Source organism: Lepidochelys kempii, chromosome 2, assembly GCF_965140285.1.
Source record: "Lepidochelys kempii isolate rLepKem1 chromosome 2, rLepKem1.hap1, whole genome shotgun sequence".
Lineage (NCBI taxonomy): Eukaryota > Metazoa > Chordata > Testudines > Cheloniidae > Lepidochelys > Lepidochelys kempii.
The window spans coordinates 230,130,940-230,149,366 of NC_136381.1; the positions used below are offsets into that span (position 1 = coordinate 230,130,940).

The window sequence follows — 18,427 nt, forward strand, 5'->3', positions numbered from 1 at the left end:
AGATAAAACATTTAAACTGAAGTCTATTTCTTGTCACCGTCTGCTGTACCGGGTAAAAATTAAAGATTCTGTGACACTCCTTGAAAAGAAATAGTGATCCTCCTGGTTTCATTGACAACATTCTCTTTGTCACGTAAGTTCTAATATCCCAGACTGCATAGTGACTACTATAGAAAGCCTAATAGTTGCCACATTTGCTTGAAGCATATAGTCATTGCATTACTACAATCTAACTGTTTTTTGTGAAGCCCTTTGAGGCAAACCAAGTATGAAATACATTATATAAATCAAAAGCAAACTTTATTCTGTTCACTTGTGATTCTATTATCCCTACCGCAAATCCTCCTTCCCATCTGAATTAGTACACACATGGTCAGGATTTGGAAGATCTCTATTTAACTACAGAAATCTAATTTTAGGATTTAAAGGGACTAGTCAAGGCTAGTAGGCCTAAAATTCAACCTGTCTGTTATGCTATTGTTGGTAAGCACGTGGAGTTAGAAGCTTTAAGCATTATGGGCTCAATACAAGAGTTCACTGAAGGAGTGGGAAAGACTCACATGGACTTTGGATCAGGATCTATTTTCCACTGCCTCTCATATTTTAAACCCAAGGGTAAGACTTTTCCCTTATAAACCTCATCTCTAATCCAAATGCCTTTTATAGATATCAGATTGATAGGGTGGTGCTTCAGTTCTCAGTCACTATGCTTTTCATGTTACCTTGCTGGGGAGTCTGACATTGAGGTCCAGTCCAGGTATTTGTACATTCACAGGAGTAGCCATTAATTCCATCAGTACAACTTCCACCATTCTGACAAGGGTTGCTAGAACACTCATTGATGTTTTCCGTACAATTGATGCCTGTCCAGCCCGGATCACACACACAGAAGTATCCAGAGAGTGTAGCCTGCAAGAATAAACTGAATGAAAAGATGCAGCAAATGGGAGTCAACTTAAGTCATTAATATAGTTAATAAAATCATTGATATTTATTATTGTTTTTAGTTGGCAGTGCTGGTGCAGAGAAACAAAGGAAGCACTCAGTAGTCAACTCTCTTGACATTAGATACTTGTTAGATACTAAAAAAAGCCCAAGGCCTAATCGGATTAGCTCCTTGTTTTGTCTATTATTGCGTTGCAGAGGCCTTTCAAATTACCTGAAAAAGTCAAATCTATCTTACTTTAGCCATCCAGAAAACTGTTTGCTTGGCACTGAAATTATTACCCTAGAAACAAGTAAATCAAGTTACCTCTCAGTGCTGTAGTACAAGCCAGGACAACAGCTGTTTATAAATCATTTGTCTCAGGCCTGGTCTCTGAAGCCTGAATAGTCTAAAGGGGCCATGAGTGGGATTTAACTACTCCAGACAGAGTTAATGAAGAATGGAGCAAACCCAAAGGACCACAGGATCAGGCCAGTGGTCCATCTTGTAAGACCCAGGGGGTCTCAAACCCAGAGGCTGTTACTAGTTCATACTCCACTACCTATGACCCACTGTGGACATGGACCATGGGAAGTCCCGCGTCAAGGGGTCTGACAGATAGCAGCCACATGGCTCCTGAATGGCTCCCCACCTTATATAAACACAAGAGATGTTCTGGGAAGAGTCCATGGTATGGTATGGTTCTCCTGTAGCTGCCATGACCATTCCTGATCCCTGGTCTTGAACTCCTGACTTTGACCTTGGCTTGATTTGGACTTCACCTCCTGACCCTGACCCTGAAACCTGACTTGGACTCTGATCCCTGGTATTGACCCCAGCCTGGAACTCAACCACAAATTCCTCTGCTACTCTCAGTCTCAGGTTTGACCCTGCTCTGATGTTTGGTCCCAATTGCCCTGGTCAGAATCCTGACAGTTTGCCTGCACCACTCTTGCCTATGGTGAAGGTCTACCCTGGAGGACTGTGGAGGCACTGGGCCCCTCCTTGTCTAACACGCCCTACAGGGTAGTGGAGATGCTTGAATGTGTTTGACCCTCCCAGGAGGAGCTCCCCAAGCTTCAAGCCCAATTATCCCAGCTCGCAACACAGAACCAAGCTCTACACAGGCAACCCACCCTGCTCCATGGTGAAAATGCGATACTGAGGTCCCAACTGGCACAGAACAGTGCAGATAACCAGCTGCTATGAGAACAGACAGCTTGGCTACAGGACGAAAATACCCAGACCCAGTGCCCCACTCAGAACATTTTAATGGGGACTCCCATAATTCAGGTGGTTTATTAACCAATGTTGCCTGCTGTTTCTGCTCCAACCCTGTCCTGCCCCACCAACCTAGCAAAAGTATTACTCATTATTAGCCACCTGTTGGGAGATGCATTGTACTGGCCCTCGCCCCCACGTGAATGAGTGAGCCCGACGCTATCTGACAGGGATGCCTTCCTCCAGGTGTTTTCTACTATATTTGATGATCCACACCATGCCCACTCAGTGGAGATGGCCGTGTGCAAACTCCAGCAGGGGTAGGGACCAGACTTCTTGTACGCAGCCCACTTTTGGCGACTAGTCTCCGACACTGAGTGAAACAAAGTGGTGCAGCTCTACCAGTTCTATTGGGGACTATGGCAAGAAATTAAGGATGATCTAGTTTGTGTGGAGGCCCCAACCAATCTAGGTACATTGGTCAATCTCATCATAGCCATCAGCAATAGGCTCCACAAACAACATAAGGAAAGGAAGGGGTCCTGGTCACCACTTGACTGGTACCTCGTGGTACCCCTCTCCAAACCAGACCCAAAACCCATGCAGCTGGATGACACCCATTGCCATGTGACCACTGAGGAAAAAGAGCACTGCTGTTGTCATGGGCTGTGTTTCTACAACGGAAGATCCAGCCATATTCTTACCAATTACCCATCCCTAGCTTTAGCATGACCGATTTCGGGAAACGACGCAGGCCCAGGAGAAGGAGTTGGCCTGGGCAAACCCCCAGATAATGCCCCCCTCCTCCTCACTGAGGCATGCCCCAGGCACAGCGAGTGCTCCCTGGACCTTAAAGTCTGGATCTGTTTGTGTTCCAGGAGAGCCTTACCAAATTCCCCCACAGTGGGCACTGGTGGATTCTGGGGCAGTGGAGAACTTCCTCGATGCCAGTACTGCCCAAGCCCTGGGTATTCAGGCACAACCAAAGACTGTCCCAAACCTAGTGGAAACTTTAGATGGCTCACTCCTCTTGTCAGGGCCAGTGACACAGGAGATGGTGCCTCTGGAAGTTGCCATTTGCAACCATCTGGAAATCCTTCCATTTGGAACAATCTGCTCATCACATTTCCCCATAATCTTCAGCATTTCATGGCTGGTTTGGCAGCTCATGATTTCCACATACTTTGGCATGAGCACCAGAGTAGCTTCTGCTCCAAGTTCTGCCAAGAAGTCTGCCTACATGGGCCCCAGCAACACCTCCACCCTTGCATCTACTATTCACGGAAGCTCACTCCAGCTGAACAGAGTTATGAAATTCGAGATAAGGAGATTCTAGATCCCAAAGTGGCCTTTGAAGAGTGGCACCACTATCTGGAGGGTGCTCGGTTCTCAGTACAGGTATATTTGGATCACAGAAACTTAGTAGCTCTGCCGAGCCAAAGCACTGAAACAGAGGCAGCTTCGCTGGACCCTGTTCTTCACACACTTCAATTTCACCATCATGTACCACCCAGAGGCCCAGAACAAGACTGCTGAGGCCTTGTCCTGAAAGGAGGAGATCTCACCAGCCAAGAGCCCCCTATGCTGAGTCTCAAGCCCCAGAATTTCCTGAATGCATTGATTCAGAACTTCCATTCGGCCAGCTGCTCCTTCTGATGGCCCTGAATGTGCATGACAATCCACTCACATGTCGATTCCTGTGAGACATGTGTCTGCACCAAGACACTATACTCAAACGCCTGTGGCACCCTAATGCCTTCCAAGACCCCATTCAGATCCCGGGTAGCCATTACCCTGGAATTCTTGGTTGAGCTACCTGTGTCTAACAGTTACACTGTAGTCAACCACTAACAAAAATGGCCCACTTTGTCCCCATTGCACATACGCTGGCTGCAGAAGAAATAGCCCAGCTCCTGGTGGCTCATGTCATCCATCTCCAAGGATTCCAGGAGCGAGTCCCAGCTGATTGTGGTCTCCAGTTTCTGTTGTGGTTCTGGCATGAAACCTTGATTGCTCAGGACCTGCGCTTAAACATCCACTGCCTATCACCCACAAACTGACCGTCAGTCTGAATGAACGACTCAAGTGTTAGAACAATATTTGTGCTGCTTCACAAATTTCCACCAGGACAACTAGTTGATCCTTCTACCCAAAGCAGAGTTTGCTTACAACAACGCTGATTTTGTCTCCACCAGGCAGAGTCCATTCTATGCAAACTGTGACTTCCATCCCCCTTCTCCTTGCAACTCCACCAATCCCACAGCTGCCACCTAAGTATGCCAGATCCATGATGTCCAAGAAGAACTCAAGGCACATCTGGACAAGACCAAGGAAGATTATAAGCAGTACGTTAACCACCAGTGCAGGGAACACCCAGAATTCACTGTTGGGTAAAAAGTGTGGCTCTCAGCCCAAAACCTCCACTCCGACTGGCCATGTTGTAAATTGTATTTCCAATACCTTGGGCCATATTTCATCAGCCAGGTAATTAACCCAGTGACGATGGGGCTTTAGTTACCCAGATCCCTCAACGCACACCCAGTGTTCCCTATATCCTTGCTAAAAACATCAACAACCCCTTCACGCACCAGGCTCAACCACCACCCCCTCTGGTGCAGATCCAGGGACATGACAAATACAAGATCCATGAGATACTGGACTTCAAAAATCAAATATGGTTTCTTCTGGGAGAGCTGGTTCAGAAGAGTGATCCTGGGAGCTAGAATCCCAAATCCATGACCTCATGACAGCCTTCCATGAGGCCGATCCAGACAAACCCAGGCCAGTGGAAATGCCCCTTAGGAGGTGTAATGTAGGGCTCCTGGGGTCTCAAACACAGCCCTGAAAAGCTGCAGGTGGCAGATATCTTCATGCTGCCACCCAACAGAAGCTATAACCAGCTTGTGCTCCATTATCCATGACCTGTTGTAGACTCAGACCACAGGAAGTCCTGCCTCAAGAGGTCTGACAGGCAGCAGCCTCATACCTCCTGATTGGCTCCCCATCCTACATAAACCTAAGGGGTGTTCCGGGAAGTGTCCAGGCAACAGTGTGGCTCTCCTGTAGCTACCATGACCATTCCTGATCACTGGTCTTGCACTCCTGGCTTCAACCTCAACTTGACCTGCAGCCTCCTGACCTGGACCCTGATCTTTGGTATTGACTCCAGCCTGGAACTTGACTATGAAACTCCTCTCAGTCTCAGGTTTGACCCTGCTCTGACCCTTATTCCTGACTGCCTTTGCCAGGATCCTGACACATCCAAGCCAGTGCGCTAAATCTGATAGTAGTGGTATCAACTGCTTCAGAGAAAGGTGTAAGAACCCTGTAATGGAAAATTATGGAATAACCTACCTGACCATATGGGAAATTTCTTCCTAACTCCAGTCAATTATTATGCCATGGAACATGGGGGTAGATACAGTTACAAACTCTTAATCATATTAAAGTAACTGCATTTTCTCAGAACACGAAATTCACTTCACACACAAAGTCCAAGTATTTGGGGTCTATGTGGGTAGAATGCAGAGTGCTGGGGAAACTCACCTCCCTGCTGAGGCCTGTGGTGTTTCACTAAAATAGCACCCATTGACTCTGTACCAGTTGCATGGAATACAAGGGTCAGTAGTTCTGGATAAACACAGATCTGCTGCCGCACCTCTGGTCTGCTCCCATTGTGGTCTTCTGCACTAATAACTGTGTGCACAGGCACCATTATGCAGCCAACCCATTAGTGGGATGCCTATCCAGTCCCTTTGTGGGGTTTAAGTATCATAGAGGGCCTTGAGCTGGACTGCCACTCCATGTGTTAACTTCACTCTTTACCTGTTTAAATGTCAATTTTTGGACACCTTCTAGGCTCTTACTTTAATGCTATTTATCAGCAATGAGTTCTGCAAATTAATGATGCACTGTGCAGGATACTATTTCATTTGACTTGTTCTACATTTGCTGAATGTCAGTTTCAGGGGATGTCCCCTGTTCTTTTACTATGAAGAAGGGTAATGGAAGCACTTACTTTCTCTGTATCATTCTTTATTTTGTGTTTCTCTCTTTTGCCCCTTCTTTTCATCTCCTCTCTAAACAATCCTAATCTTTCCTATTTCTCCTCCCATGAGGGTCTTTCCAGATCTCCCATTGTTTCTGTTGCCCATTATTTGAGCCCCTTGTGCTTCTTCTATGACTTTCTTGAATGAATACAATATTCCAGGTGGGGGAAATCTCACCATCAATTTATAGAATGGCTCTATAATATTTCCACTATTATTTTCTATCCCTTTCTCTGCATGCGTAACTTTTTTGGTCCAGCAGCGCATATTGAGCAGAGGCTTTTATTGAGGTGTTCAGAGTGATGCTAAAGTCTTTTTGCTGAGTGTTTACTTTTAATTGAGGGCTCAATAATGTGCATTAGTAGTTGCAATTACTCCTTCTGGAATGTATTACCTCATGCTTATTAACAATGAAATTTCATCTGCCTTTATGCCACCCAGTGATAGCTCTGTTGGGTTCCTCTGAAGTTCATCTATCGATTTTAGGTATTTACATGTGTCCCGTTAATACATTATCTGAGCATGTCACAGTTTTTAATCTATTGATCCCCACAACACCCATGGGAGGTAGGAAAGTACTATCAGACCATTTTACAGATTGGGAACTGAGGCACAGGGAGGCTAAGTGGGTCACAAAGGAAGTCTGTGACAGAGCAGGGGATTGAACCTGGATTGCCAATGCTTAGTGACCTGAACTAGTCTCCTATAGTCTTGACTAACCTACATTTTGTTAAAACAACAAGGAGTCCTTGTGGCACCTCAGAGACTAACAAATGTATTTGGGCATAAGCTTTGGTGAACTAGCAAATAAATCTGTTAGTCTCTAAGATGCCACAAGGACTCCTTGTTGTTTTTGCTGATACAGACTAATATGGCTACCACTCTGAAACCTACATTTTGTTAGCTGCAAACATTTCCCCTCATTCTTCACCTCTTTACTAGATCATTAATAAACATATTAAACAATGGTCTTAATACAGATTCATGGAGAAATTCCCCTGCTAACTATTTCCATGTTGAAAATTGACCCACCCTCATATCCCACCCTCATCACCACTGGATATGAGTCAACAGTGTGCCGTTGTTGCCAAGAAGGCCAATAGCATTTGGGGATGTATAAGTAGGGGCATTGCCAGCAGATCAAGGGATGTGATCGTTCCCCTCTATTCGACATTGGTGAGGCCTCATCTGGAGTACTGTGTCCAGTTTTGGACCCCACACTACAAGAAGGATGTGGAAAAATTGGAAAACATCCAGCGGAGGGCAACAAAAATTATTAGGGGACTGGAACACATGACTTATGAGGAGAGTCTGAGGGAACTGGGATTGTTTAGTCTGCGGAAGAGAAGATGAGGGGGGGATTTGATAGCTGCTTTCAACTACCTGAAAGGGGGTTCCAAAGAAGATGGATCTAGACTGTTCTCAGTGGTAGCAGATGACAGAACGAGGAGTAATGGTCTCAAGTTGCAATGGGGGAGGTTTAGGTTGGATATTAGGAAAAACTTTTTCACTAGGAGGGTGGTAAAATACTGGAATGCGTTACCTAGGGAGGTGGTGGAATCTCCTTCCTTAGAAGTTTTTAAGGTCAGGCTTGACAAAGCCTGGCTGGGATGATTTAGTCGGGGATCGGTCCTGCTTTGAGCAGGGGGTTGGACTAGATGACCTCCTGAGGTCCCTTCCAACCCTGATATTCTATGATTCTATGACCATTTGTTTGTAGTGTTTGTTTTCTGTCTGTTAGTCAGTTTCCGACCCATCAGTGAATTCTGGGTGTTGCCCTAAATGGAACACTCCCAAATGTTTTTTATTGATGGTATCTGCTGTGTACTATGTTTTACTCTCCATTCAACTATTTTTTAATAGTCCTGCTATCTCTTATTCTGAGCCTTTTAGCTTAAAGCGAAGGTTAAGGGGTGATTACACTGTTTAAGTATCTACGAGGAGAACAAATATTTAATAATGGGCTCTTTGGTCTAGCAAACAAAGGTATAACACAACCCACTGGCCGGAAGTTGAATCTAGATAAAGTCAGACTGGATATAAAGCATAAAATTTTAACGGTGAGAGTAATTAACCCTGGGAACACTTTACCAAGGGTCATGGTGAAGTCTCCATCACTGCCAATTTTTAAATCAAGATTGGATGTTTTTCTAAAAGATCTGCTCTAGGAATTATTCTGGGGGAGTTCTATGGCCTGTGTTATACAGGAGGTCAGACCAGGTGATCACAGTGGTGGTCCCTTCTAGCCTATGAATCCATTCACAAGCAGCAAAATTTGATATAGGATTCATAGCGCCACAGCCATGTTGGTTTTGTGCATTTAAGAAAAAGTACCATGTAAAAATGAACCCTGTGATTATATTTTATCATTATTGTCATGTCTGAGTAGATCAAACTAGGGTCAAATCCTGCACTGACTTACACTTTCCCCCTCCTCCTGTGCAAACCTACTATATTCTAGGACAGTAGGTAAAGTATGGTGAAGAACACTTCAGAAATGCATGTAGAAATCACCACCAATGGGGTTGCACAGGGGTAAACCCATGCCGATTTTTATCCTCAATGGTATACTGTGTCTTAATGGTCACATCTAAACAAAATTGTCTCTTTAACTATGAGGAGACGTACTTACTAAGCACTGTCCATTTCTACACGGGTTTTGATGCTGACAGGTATCACTGACTGGGGCACACCCATTTGGCCCAAAACCACTTCCAGTGTATTCAGCTGGGCAGACACAGGTAGGTGTAGGACCTGTGGAAGATGAGACAAAACATACATAGTAATTAGCCTGATCCTGATTACAGTAACAATATCAGCTTTGTCATTAACAGTATGTGAAACAGTCTTTCAATTTGAAACAGGGCTTTGCAAAATCCTTTAGTCTATTAACAGGTGATCTGTTTTGGGATGTTCTTCCCTGCTCTGTGTCCACTGTACTCATTAAGACTACTGATTATTGGAAAGTCTTAAGAGAGCTGTGGAGGCCCACGTGCCTTTGCAGAGAGGTGCAGAATGGAATCTATAGCTGGAATGAGGCAGAGGGGTTCCAGGAGGGGAATTGTGGGGACTGGCAACATCCGCACAATGAAACCTACAAATGTCTGGTGGTGGAATCTGGATCCATTCTGACGATACTGTAGCACTGCCAGAAGGCTTTACCTACATTCTCTGCAAATGCCAGGTCACTGCCTTTTGCACCCTTGTGCATCCTAGGTCTCCCGTTGCTAGAGACAGTGTCAGTTCACTAAAGTGTACATATCTGTTAGCTTGTGGTCTGAAGGCAAAAGTGAAAGTTGTAAGGTCAGAGGACTTCATTTTAAATGTGTCGTCACAAAACTGCCCACTTTTTTGAAGACTGATATTGAACTATCTAACAGTACTTAAAATGGCATATTACCTGGAGAGGGTACACATGAGGCCAATGGATGGCAACCTCCATTATGTATTGAGCAGATACCAATTTGGGTGCATATTCTTCCATCCCCTTCATAACCTGGTCAGAATAAGATCATTGTTATTATACAAACAAACAGGGTTGGTGAAAATCTGTGAGAATCAAATGGGAACTGTGCTTACTCGTACTGCCACCCAGGTGAAAGACTTAAATGGGGACCAAGTACGATGCTTTTCCAGCACTTAAACAGAAAAAGCTGAAGTTGACACTGGACCAGAGGTTTTCAAACTTCGTTGACTACCTCAGGTTACCACACTTCAGGGCCCTGACTCTGATCTTACTGATTCTGTTGTTAATCATAAGTAAATCCAATGGACAAAACAGAGTTACATCCGCATAAACCAAGTATGTGTGAGATCAGAACCTTAAGACCTGGGCTGTAGCAGACATTGCATTCTGCCTTCCATTCATTTCTGCACACAATAAACCACAGTGGTGCATGGGTTTCTATAACTTTGGTCTCATGATTGCGAGACTGAAGTTTGGAATAGGCCCATGATGCACTGAAGTTTAGAACACAAACAACTGAATGGAGAGTGGGAAATCGCTGCTGGTGCTGCTATGAGGCTCATTAAGACAAGAAGAAAGAGATACTTGGAGTATCATTCATCAAAACCTATGAATTACTTATGATCCAGTGCATTAGATCAAACATGTACTCAAAATGCCTTCCCAGTATAGAGTAACATATGTGTGGTAAACAGTGTTGGTGAACTCTTCCTAACAGGAATTTGTTTCCATTACATTTATTCCAGGCAGTTAAAAACATTTTTTCTGTTAGTTAGTATTTCTGTTAATGATGCTGTGCTTCTCATAAAGGGCTTTAAAAATAATAAAACTCAAAATGTTGACTTATCACCACTCCAGCTGCTCTGTTTATTTTGTGGCTGGAAACACTGTACAGATTTTGGAAGCACTTTTAAAGCAATGAGTAATTAGTAAGTCTTTTAACAAGGACAATCCAGGTGGTTTGACATATAGCATATACTTTTAGTTAATGTGGACAACATAATAATGATCTTAGTTATTCACGTATTGTCTGCCAAAGGAAGCACTCTGATAAGTCATTTAAAATGTCTTGCTAGAATGACAGGAATCAATTTAAAGGAGATGTAATTAGATATGTACACTATCACATGCTCATCACTAAGTCTTCCTAAGGCAGTTTAAATGTGCTTTGTCTCAAGACACTATATTAAACCACATTAAAATCACGTTGGTTAGTATAACACCTATTTATTTAAACAAAACTAACGGTGCTAGAAGGTGTAGTATCTTCATGTTTTCAGTGTATATCCTGCTTGTCATTATATCAACATAAAGTCAATTCATTGTTTTACCTGGTGGACAAAGACTGCAGTGGAAGGATCCCATAGTGTTGATGCACTGAACCACTGGTGCTATTGAACAGCCTCCATTATTCATCTCACATTCATTAATATCTTGGCAACGGTAGCCATTTCCTTGCCAGCCTATGAAGAGAGACAGCAGAGAGGCAAAAACTGGCAAATCCTTACGACTACCTTTTACTTTTCTTCCTTTTAGTAGAACTTTCCTGCCTGTCCCAAGCACAGGAAAATATTACTTTTGCATGCCATTTAGGAAAGGCAGGTGAATGGGAAATCTTCCTCCTTTGAGGTATTAGAACTAAACTGAAATGTACTGTAGAATTTAAAATAATGTAGTCTGCTAAATGTGAGTGGGGACTTTTTATTTGAATATGTCCTGTGCATTTTCAGTAATGGATCACACTTTTACATAAGGATTAGGCCAGTCAGACCTTACCATAAAATTTTTGCTACAAAGGCTTGTTCTAATCCTGATCGTCATTATTTAGAGTCCCTGTAATCATGTTCTCTATAAAATGCCTAAATAACTCAAATAAGTGCACGGCAAAAAGAGAATTCATAGATTTTCAGGGCAGAAGGGACCATTAGATTAGCTAATTGGATCTCCCGTATAAAAAAGTCCAAAGAATTTCATCCAGTTACTCCTGTATTGACCCCAATTCTGTGCTTGTGAAGTATTGGCAGTCAGCACACACCATTGCCTCTTGTTGCTGAATGAGAATAAAGTACCTGTGGGACAAGGCCCGCAGTAGTAAGAGCCTGGAGTGTTGTAGCAGCCTACGGGAGGATTCTGAGAACACGGCGGACTAGAGAGGCTGCACTCATCTATGTCAGCACTACAGTCGGGGCTACCAGGCGGGGACATCCAACCAGCATCGCAGATACAGCTGTACTTTGGCTGCCATATTAAACAGCATGTTATGAATTAGGGCAATTGTGAAAACTACTAAGAAGCCTATACAAGGAACAATTTTAAAAAATCTTTTCAACTACAGCCAATTACAAGAGAGGTTTATAGAATCATAGAATATCAGGGTTGGAAGGGACCTCAGGAGGTCATCTAGTCCAACCCCCTGCTCAAAGCAGGGCCAATCCCCAATTTTTGCCCCAGATCCCTAACTGGCCCCCTCAAGGATTGAACTCACAACCCTGGGTTTAGCAGGCCAGTGCTCAAACCACTGAGCTATCCCTTCCCCGACCCCCCCACCCCCCAAAAAACCGTTGGCACGTGATTTGCTTTTGCATAGTCATGGGTAGATTTTCCCATCTTTTGAAATTGAACATTTAGCACATGGCAATAACAGGCTGCATCATTATTTCACTAAGCAAAAGGAACCTGTATTTTACTGAAACTACACCAGAGAGAATGAACAGCAATCATGAACTGTACCTAAACATAATTTAAAGCAAATCAACTCAGCTTGCTTTGCATTTAGGGTAAAGAGACCAATATAAATATAACAACCTGAAATCAGTTTGGCAAACTGTGCAGTAATCTGTGTGAGGTACACAGTGAAAATAGCTAATTAATTCACAAATCCATACTTTCTTTAAGGGCAATGATTATATTTACTGTAAACTTTACTAACACTCAGATCTTAACATCTGTAACGAATTGCAGTGTTCAGTGGAGTCAGCATGACTTATTTGGATTGAAGTTATGTTCCAGAACCTCTTGTTAAAGTGTGATTTTTATTTATTTATTTATTTATTTATTTTTAAGAACAATCCTTATTTGGTCTCAGCAATGTCCCAGAGAATTGGAGTATGAAGAGTTTTGAAGTTAACATTAAATAACATTAGGGTGGTATATTCTCAAGCGCTCAACATTAACTGTGATCTCGCTGAAGCCAAGGGGAGCTTTATCATTGACTTTAATGGGAGAAGAGTCAAGCCAACCCTGAAACTTTTGAAAATCCCACCAATAATCTACAAAATAAAGGGAAAATAGCCTAGAAGCAACTGAATGGTGAACCTTAACCAAATCTTCAATGCAGACCTACAGTTACTAAACTGGACTATTTTAATGAAAGACAGGCAATAATCATTCAGCAGGTAAACGGTGCATGTGACATTGCCAGCCCCAGAAACTACCAGGGATAGTATTGCCAAGTCCTTGCTTTCCCTTCCATGGCGGTCTTGCAGTGATGACAATGTTTGTTATTCTTAACTATGTTTCAGATAATGTTAGGATTGAAATAATATCCAGTACTAGAACTGGAGATTCAAGTAATGTTTTTAAATATGCAAAAAATGTTTCTTCTTTCCCAGCTGTTTAAAGGAGGATAATGATGGACCCGATACAGGTGCCTCTTGGGAGTTGCTAATTACCCTTAGTTCCCTCTGTGGTCACAGGGATGCTCAGCACCATGCAGCAACCAATGTTTGGTCATTGTGTACGGGATTAGTTGCCCAGGGCCACTATTTCACCTCGAGAGCACAGTTGGTTGGTACTTATTGGTACAATTGGTATTTATTGGTTCTTCAGGGTTCTTAAACACTGACTGAAACTGTGTTGCATAAAGAGACTCATACTTCATTTCTTACCTCATTGGGCTGCTCCCTGTCTGAATCTATGCAGATGCCGTGCTCACAGAGAGCCTGAGAGCCTCCTTGGCAATCATCAAATGTCGAGGTACAATGGGGCCCATAGGTTTCTGGAGTACAGATACAGCTAGTGATGAAAACACAGAGAAATGCCATAATGTTGTCTGTCTTATTACCACAGTATCTGAACACCTCACAGTCTTGAATTTATTTAGCCTTACAACCTCCCTGTGAGATAGGGCAGGATACCCCCATTTTACATATGGGAAACTGGAGCACAGAGACACTAAGTGACCTGCCCAAGGTCACACATGAAGTTTGGGTTCAAGCCCTGCTCTGCCACAGATCTCCCAACACCTATGTTAGGGTACTAATCACTGGAAAATCCTTCCTCCCCAGTGTAGATGTTGGGACTCCCTTCAGTGTGGTTCTTTACCACGTTGCAACTAACTGTATTCATATAGCAGTTTTCTGGCCCTAAAGTCCCCATTAGCCTTTCACAAAGGATTTACTTTTCAACAGGTGAAAACTTTCTCTACCCAGAGATAAACAACTCTCAGCAGACGTGATGGTGACAGAAGATGAAATGACAATGGCCTTATTCTGTTTTTCAACAAAAGTCATATGTGACTATTTTATTACAGTAATGGTACTTTGCACTTTAAATGGTGCCTTCCAGCCAAGGATCTCCAAGTCCTTTACAAACATACATTAAACTAAGCCTTCAAAACCCTCCTGTAAGACAGGTAATAATTATACTGTGACAGGTGGTGGAGCATTAACATCTACCTTACAGCCCACAGGTGTACTGGATAGAGCAATACAGTTAAACTAGTATCAGAGGGGTAGCCGTGTTAGTCTGGATCTGTGAAAGCGGCAAAGAGTCCTGTGGCACCTTACAGACTAGACGTATTGGAGCAAAAGCTTTCGTGGGTGAATACCCACTTCTTCAGATTTGAAGAAGTGGGTATTCACCCACGAAAGCTTATGCTCCAATAAGTCTTTTAGTCTATAAGGTGCCACAGGACTCTTTGCCGCTTTCATAGTTAGACTAGGGACTGAGGGACAGGTTTTTAGAAGTATTTAGACAGCTAGTGTGATTTTTCACAGTTAGGTGCTTAACTCCCACTGATTTCAATGAGATTTAGGCACCAAACCTCGGGCACATTTGAAAATCACACTTGATAACTAGCTCCATTTTTAGGCACCTAAATACTTTTAAGAATCTGGCCTTGAGGGACGAGTCATTCAGGCCCAGATTCAGCAAAACACCTACACTTACCGCTTTGCCAACTAGGGAGTGACTTGAGTGTGTGCTTAATCTTAAACACCTGCTCAAGTGCTTTGCTGAAACAGAGGATGTGTTGCTGGAGCTTCCTGGTAGTCAGAGGAAAGACACAAGCTTAAGTTGTAGCCTGTCTATTTGCTTTCCCAGTTAAGTAAAAGCCAGTTTGTTTAATTTGGTATGAAGGGTATTTTTTAGCTGGCAAGAATAAAGACTTGAAGAGAAATAATAATGCTGGCTGGCTGGCTCTTTTGTTGTTGCTGGACCAGCTGATTCACTTCAACAACTTACACAGCCCTGCACTCACTGTGGAGATGAGGAAACTGAGGCATGGATAAATTAAGCAGTTTATGCATGTTCATACAGCAAGTTTTAGTGGAAGAGGTGGTAACAGAACCCAGGAATCCTGCCTTCCAGTCCTCTCAAGCTGGAATGATGAACTGAATGTGGGTACTATATCTATTGCAACAAGTTATTACTTCCTGAAGCAAGAGGAGACAAGGGGGTAGGGGATAGGAGGAATTTGCCCTAGAGGAGAGTCTCTGAGTCACAGTGAGTCTCAGGGCTATTCTGGAGGTGGTGCACTATGCCTAAAGGTACAATCTAGGCTGCTGAAATGCAGCCCCTGCTGAGGTGGAACAATAGAACAAACAATACAAGACAGGAAGTGAAGAGAAATACTGTATCGAAATGACAGCATATGGGGGGTGCCCGTGGTTCCAAGCCATGGGCACTATAGTTCAGTGACTTTCCCATTTTGTAGCAGATTGTGTCGCACACTTGGGTCCGTCACTCTTTTTTTTTTTTAACCGGCATTCAGACAGCAGTTGCTCAGTTCCTTCGAGAACACCATGCTTATAGGGGGCTACCAGTCTGAAAGTTCTGTTTCTTATTTTCTGTAATGGTAAACAAGCTGGTAAATACACGACTTCCAGACACAATACAAAGCTCTCCATTAGAAGGGAACAAGCAGGCTGAATGGCATGCCAGAGCTCCCTGCAAAGCAGTTTGTTCTCAGCTTCAGCATAAAAATCTTGGTCCCCACAAATATTTACTTGGTCTGCCAAAAGCTTTATAATACTTTGCCATTGCTTGCGAGAAGATTTTAGAAGGAATATCTATGTGCACTAGTTATAATGTGGCCCAATGGTACTTTTCTCAGGGTGTGCTATTCCCTGCAGCGTTAATTTCATTTTAATAGACAAATTTCCAGCATTCCTGCAGGTCTCTCTGCCACATCAGGCAGTCTGTAAAACAGGCTATGCACAAAGTGGCTTATACTTGCTACCTTCCTCCTGTGCTCAGAAGCACAGCATGGTGGTGCACTACAAAATGAAGATGTCCACCACTATCCATCTGAAAGAGAGAACTCTGCTTCCCATCTTTCACTTACAGTGACTGTTTTAAAGTAGGCATTTCCTGGCAGTCAACTTCCAGGACAGTACTTCATTGCTTCCCTGACCCCTTACATGTGTTAAGTCAGTACTGGACATAATGAAATGTGCCTGTTTACCACCTGATGAGAAGACCTGTGTCTCAATATTCTTGTCAAACAAAGTTCTTCCACTCCATGCCTTGAGGCTTTCTATCCATCCATCCATCCATGCTCCCTTCCCCAGCAAGATTCCCAATCCTTTCCCCTACTAACAGTAAGACCACATACACACACACACACCAGTGACATGTCTGTAAATCAGAATGATGGTATTTTGCAGATGTCACTGACTACACAAGGTGTGGGGCAACAGTGAATGAGGCACACAGCCCCTCCCTCAAAGAGCTGACTACACTGGATGTTTCCACAGTACTTTTCCTGTTCAAACTCTTGACTTATGTGTCCTTTTTAAATCAAAAAGAAAAGGAGTACTTGTGGCACCTTAGAGACTAACCAATTTATTTGAGCTACATCGGATGCATCCGATGAAGTGAGCTGTAGCTCACGAAAGCTTATGCTCAAATAAATTGGTTAGTCTCTAAGGTGCCACAAGTACTCCTTTTCTTTTTGCGCATACAGACTAACACGGCTGCTACTCTGAAACCTTTTTAAAGCACTGATTCAGGAAAGCATGAGCTTAGAGATAATAGGAATGCTTTCCAGAATCAGGGCCTTAATGCTCGAAGCTGCATAGTGGTGATTTTGGTGAAATGGTGAAGGAGTCCTGATGCCTATCAGAGTATTGTTTCATATTCAAAACAAGTAGGAATTCTGTGAGAATTACCTTAAAGAAAGGGAAAGATCAGTATTTAAAGGCAATAAAACACAACAATGTTTTATTACTCAGCAGAAGCTGCCAGAGCATGGCCACCAGCTTTAGGAAGTCCTGCTCAGAGCAGCTTCAAATGGGTAATAACGTTAATCTCTTACTAGAATAGCTGGAATGGAGTGGTGACCTCTTCCTCTTTGGAATGTCCTCTGCATCTTTGAATGCCTTGATTTTGATCAGTCCTTTGGGGCAGGACTTGAAGTTCTGAAATGCACCTCATTAGCTGATTTAGAGTCTTGTGAATCTTTTTATCTGTCATTTGATTTGCCCATATTTAGTTGGGGGTGGATGTATGGAAGATGGAACATGTTGTTTATATATCTGAAGATCCTTAACTGATGAAACATACTCAAGCATTAAATTATTCCATCCTGTCAACCCTAAGTTAATCAGTGTCAGTTCACTAAAGACAGTGTTCATTAACCTGCAATGATCTTTTCAAGCAAACTTGCCTGTTGAACATGTGACATTTATCCAGGGCTGTTAATAGCTCATCAATGAGCACTACAGAGCTAAATCAAATGCATCCCGGGCATTCCCGTTAAGATTCTGCAACTGTGTAATTCTAACAACAGTGTAAGGCAAAAAAAGTCCCCTCATATTATATAGTATTTTTCATTAAGCTATATAACAATTGCCACCAAACAAGCAGAATATCAATTGCTTACTTTAAATGGATATCTAAAATATTTGAGAAGTTCTACAACTTTATTAGCTTTGGGATAAGTGTTTAATTTTCATTTTAGTGCAAAGATATTTCCATGCGCGTAACGGCAGGGAAGGGGTCACTGAATTTTCCCCCACTTAGTTTAATTGAAAAACTTGCTTCAATCTGTGATACGGCCCTAATGGGGAAGATAAACCTAGGGAATGGGGAAATGTTATTTAATAATTCAGAAACTTCCAAATAATTGAATTTGGTGTGGGTTGTCTGGACTGTGCTTGTTTTGTATCTGGTTGTACCCATGCTGGTTCAGCTGGCACACAAGGAGCATGTCTATACTACAGACTTAAGTTGATCTATGTTAGGTCAACTTACAGCCACCTCAGTAATTACTGTGGTGGCTGATGTCCACACTACCCTCCTGTTGGTGGCACGTGTACTCACTGGGAGCGCTTCCACGATTGAAGAGGGGCAGTGGGGCAGGGCGGGGGGGGAGCTGAGAGCCAGCTCAAGCATGGAACCGTGACATTGGCAAGACAGCCAACAGCCGATGTAAGTAAAACACAGTGTCTATACAGAAACTGTGTCACCCTAACTACACCGACATAAGCCCTATACCTCTTGTGGAGGTGGAATTACTTTGTTGGTGTAAGTGCCCTAGTACAT

At 43.1% G+C, this 18,427-nt stretch overlaps 1 protein-coding gene across 5 annotated transcripts in view; it reads right to left on the reverse strand.

Annotated features, from left to right (window-relative positions):
* CUBN (cubilin) overlaps positions 1 to 18,427 on the reverse strand; it is a 226,786-nt gene that overhangs the window by 203,680 nt on the left and 4,679 nt on the right. For all 5 annotated transcript variants that reach the window (XR_012157573.2, XR_013635417.1, XM_073334127.2 and 2 more), the window contains 6 exons: positions 13,549 to 13,675; positions 11,731 to 11,899; positions 10,993 to 11,124; positions 9,596 to 9,691; positions 8,828 to 8,949; positions 723 to 909 (listed from right to left, as the gene is read on the reverse strand). Coding sequence is in view for 3 of the 5 variants with exons in the window: in XM_073334127.2 (XP_073190228.2) it covers positions 723 to 909; positions 8,828 to 8,949; positions 9,596 to 9,691; positions 10,993 to 11,124; positions 11,731 to 11,899; positions 13,549 to 13,675 (833 nt within the window). In the remaining 2 variants the exon portion in view is untranslated. The remainder of the gene's footprint in view (positions 1 to 722; positions 910 to 8,827; positions 8,950 to 9,595; positions 9,692 to 10,992; positions 11,125 to 11,730; positions 11,900 to 13,548; positions 13,676 to 18,427) is intronic.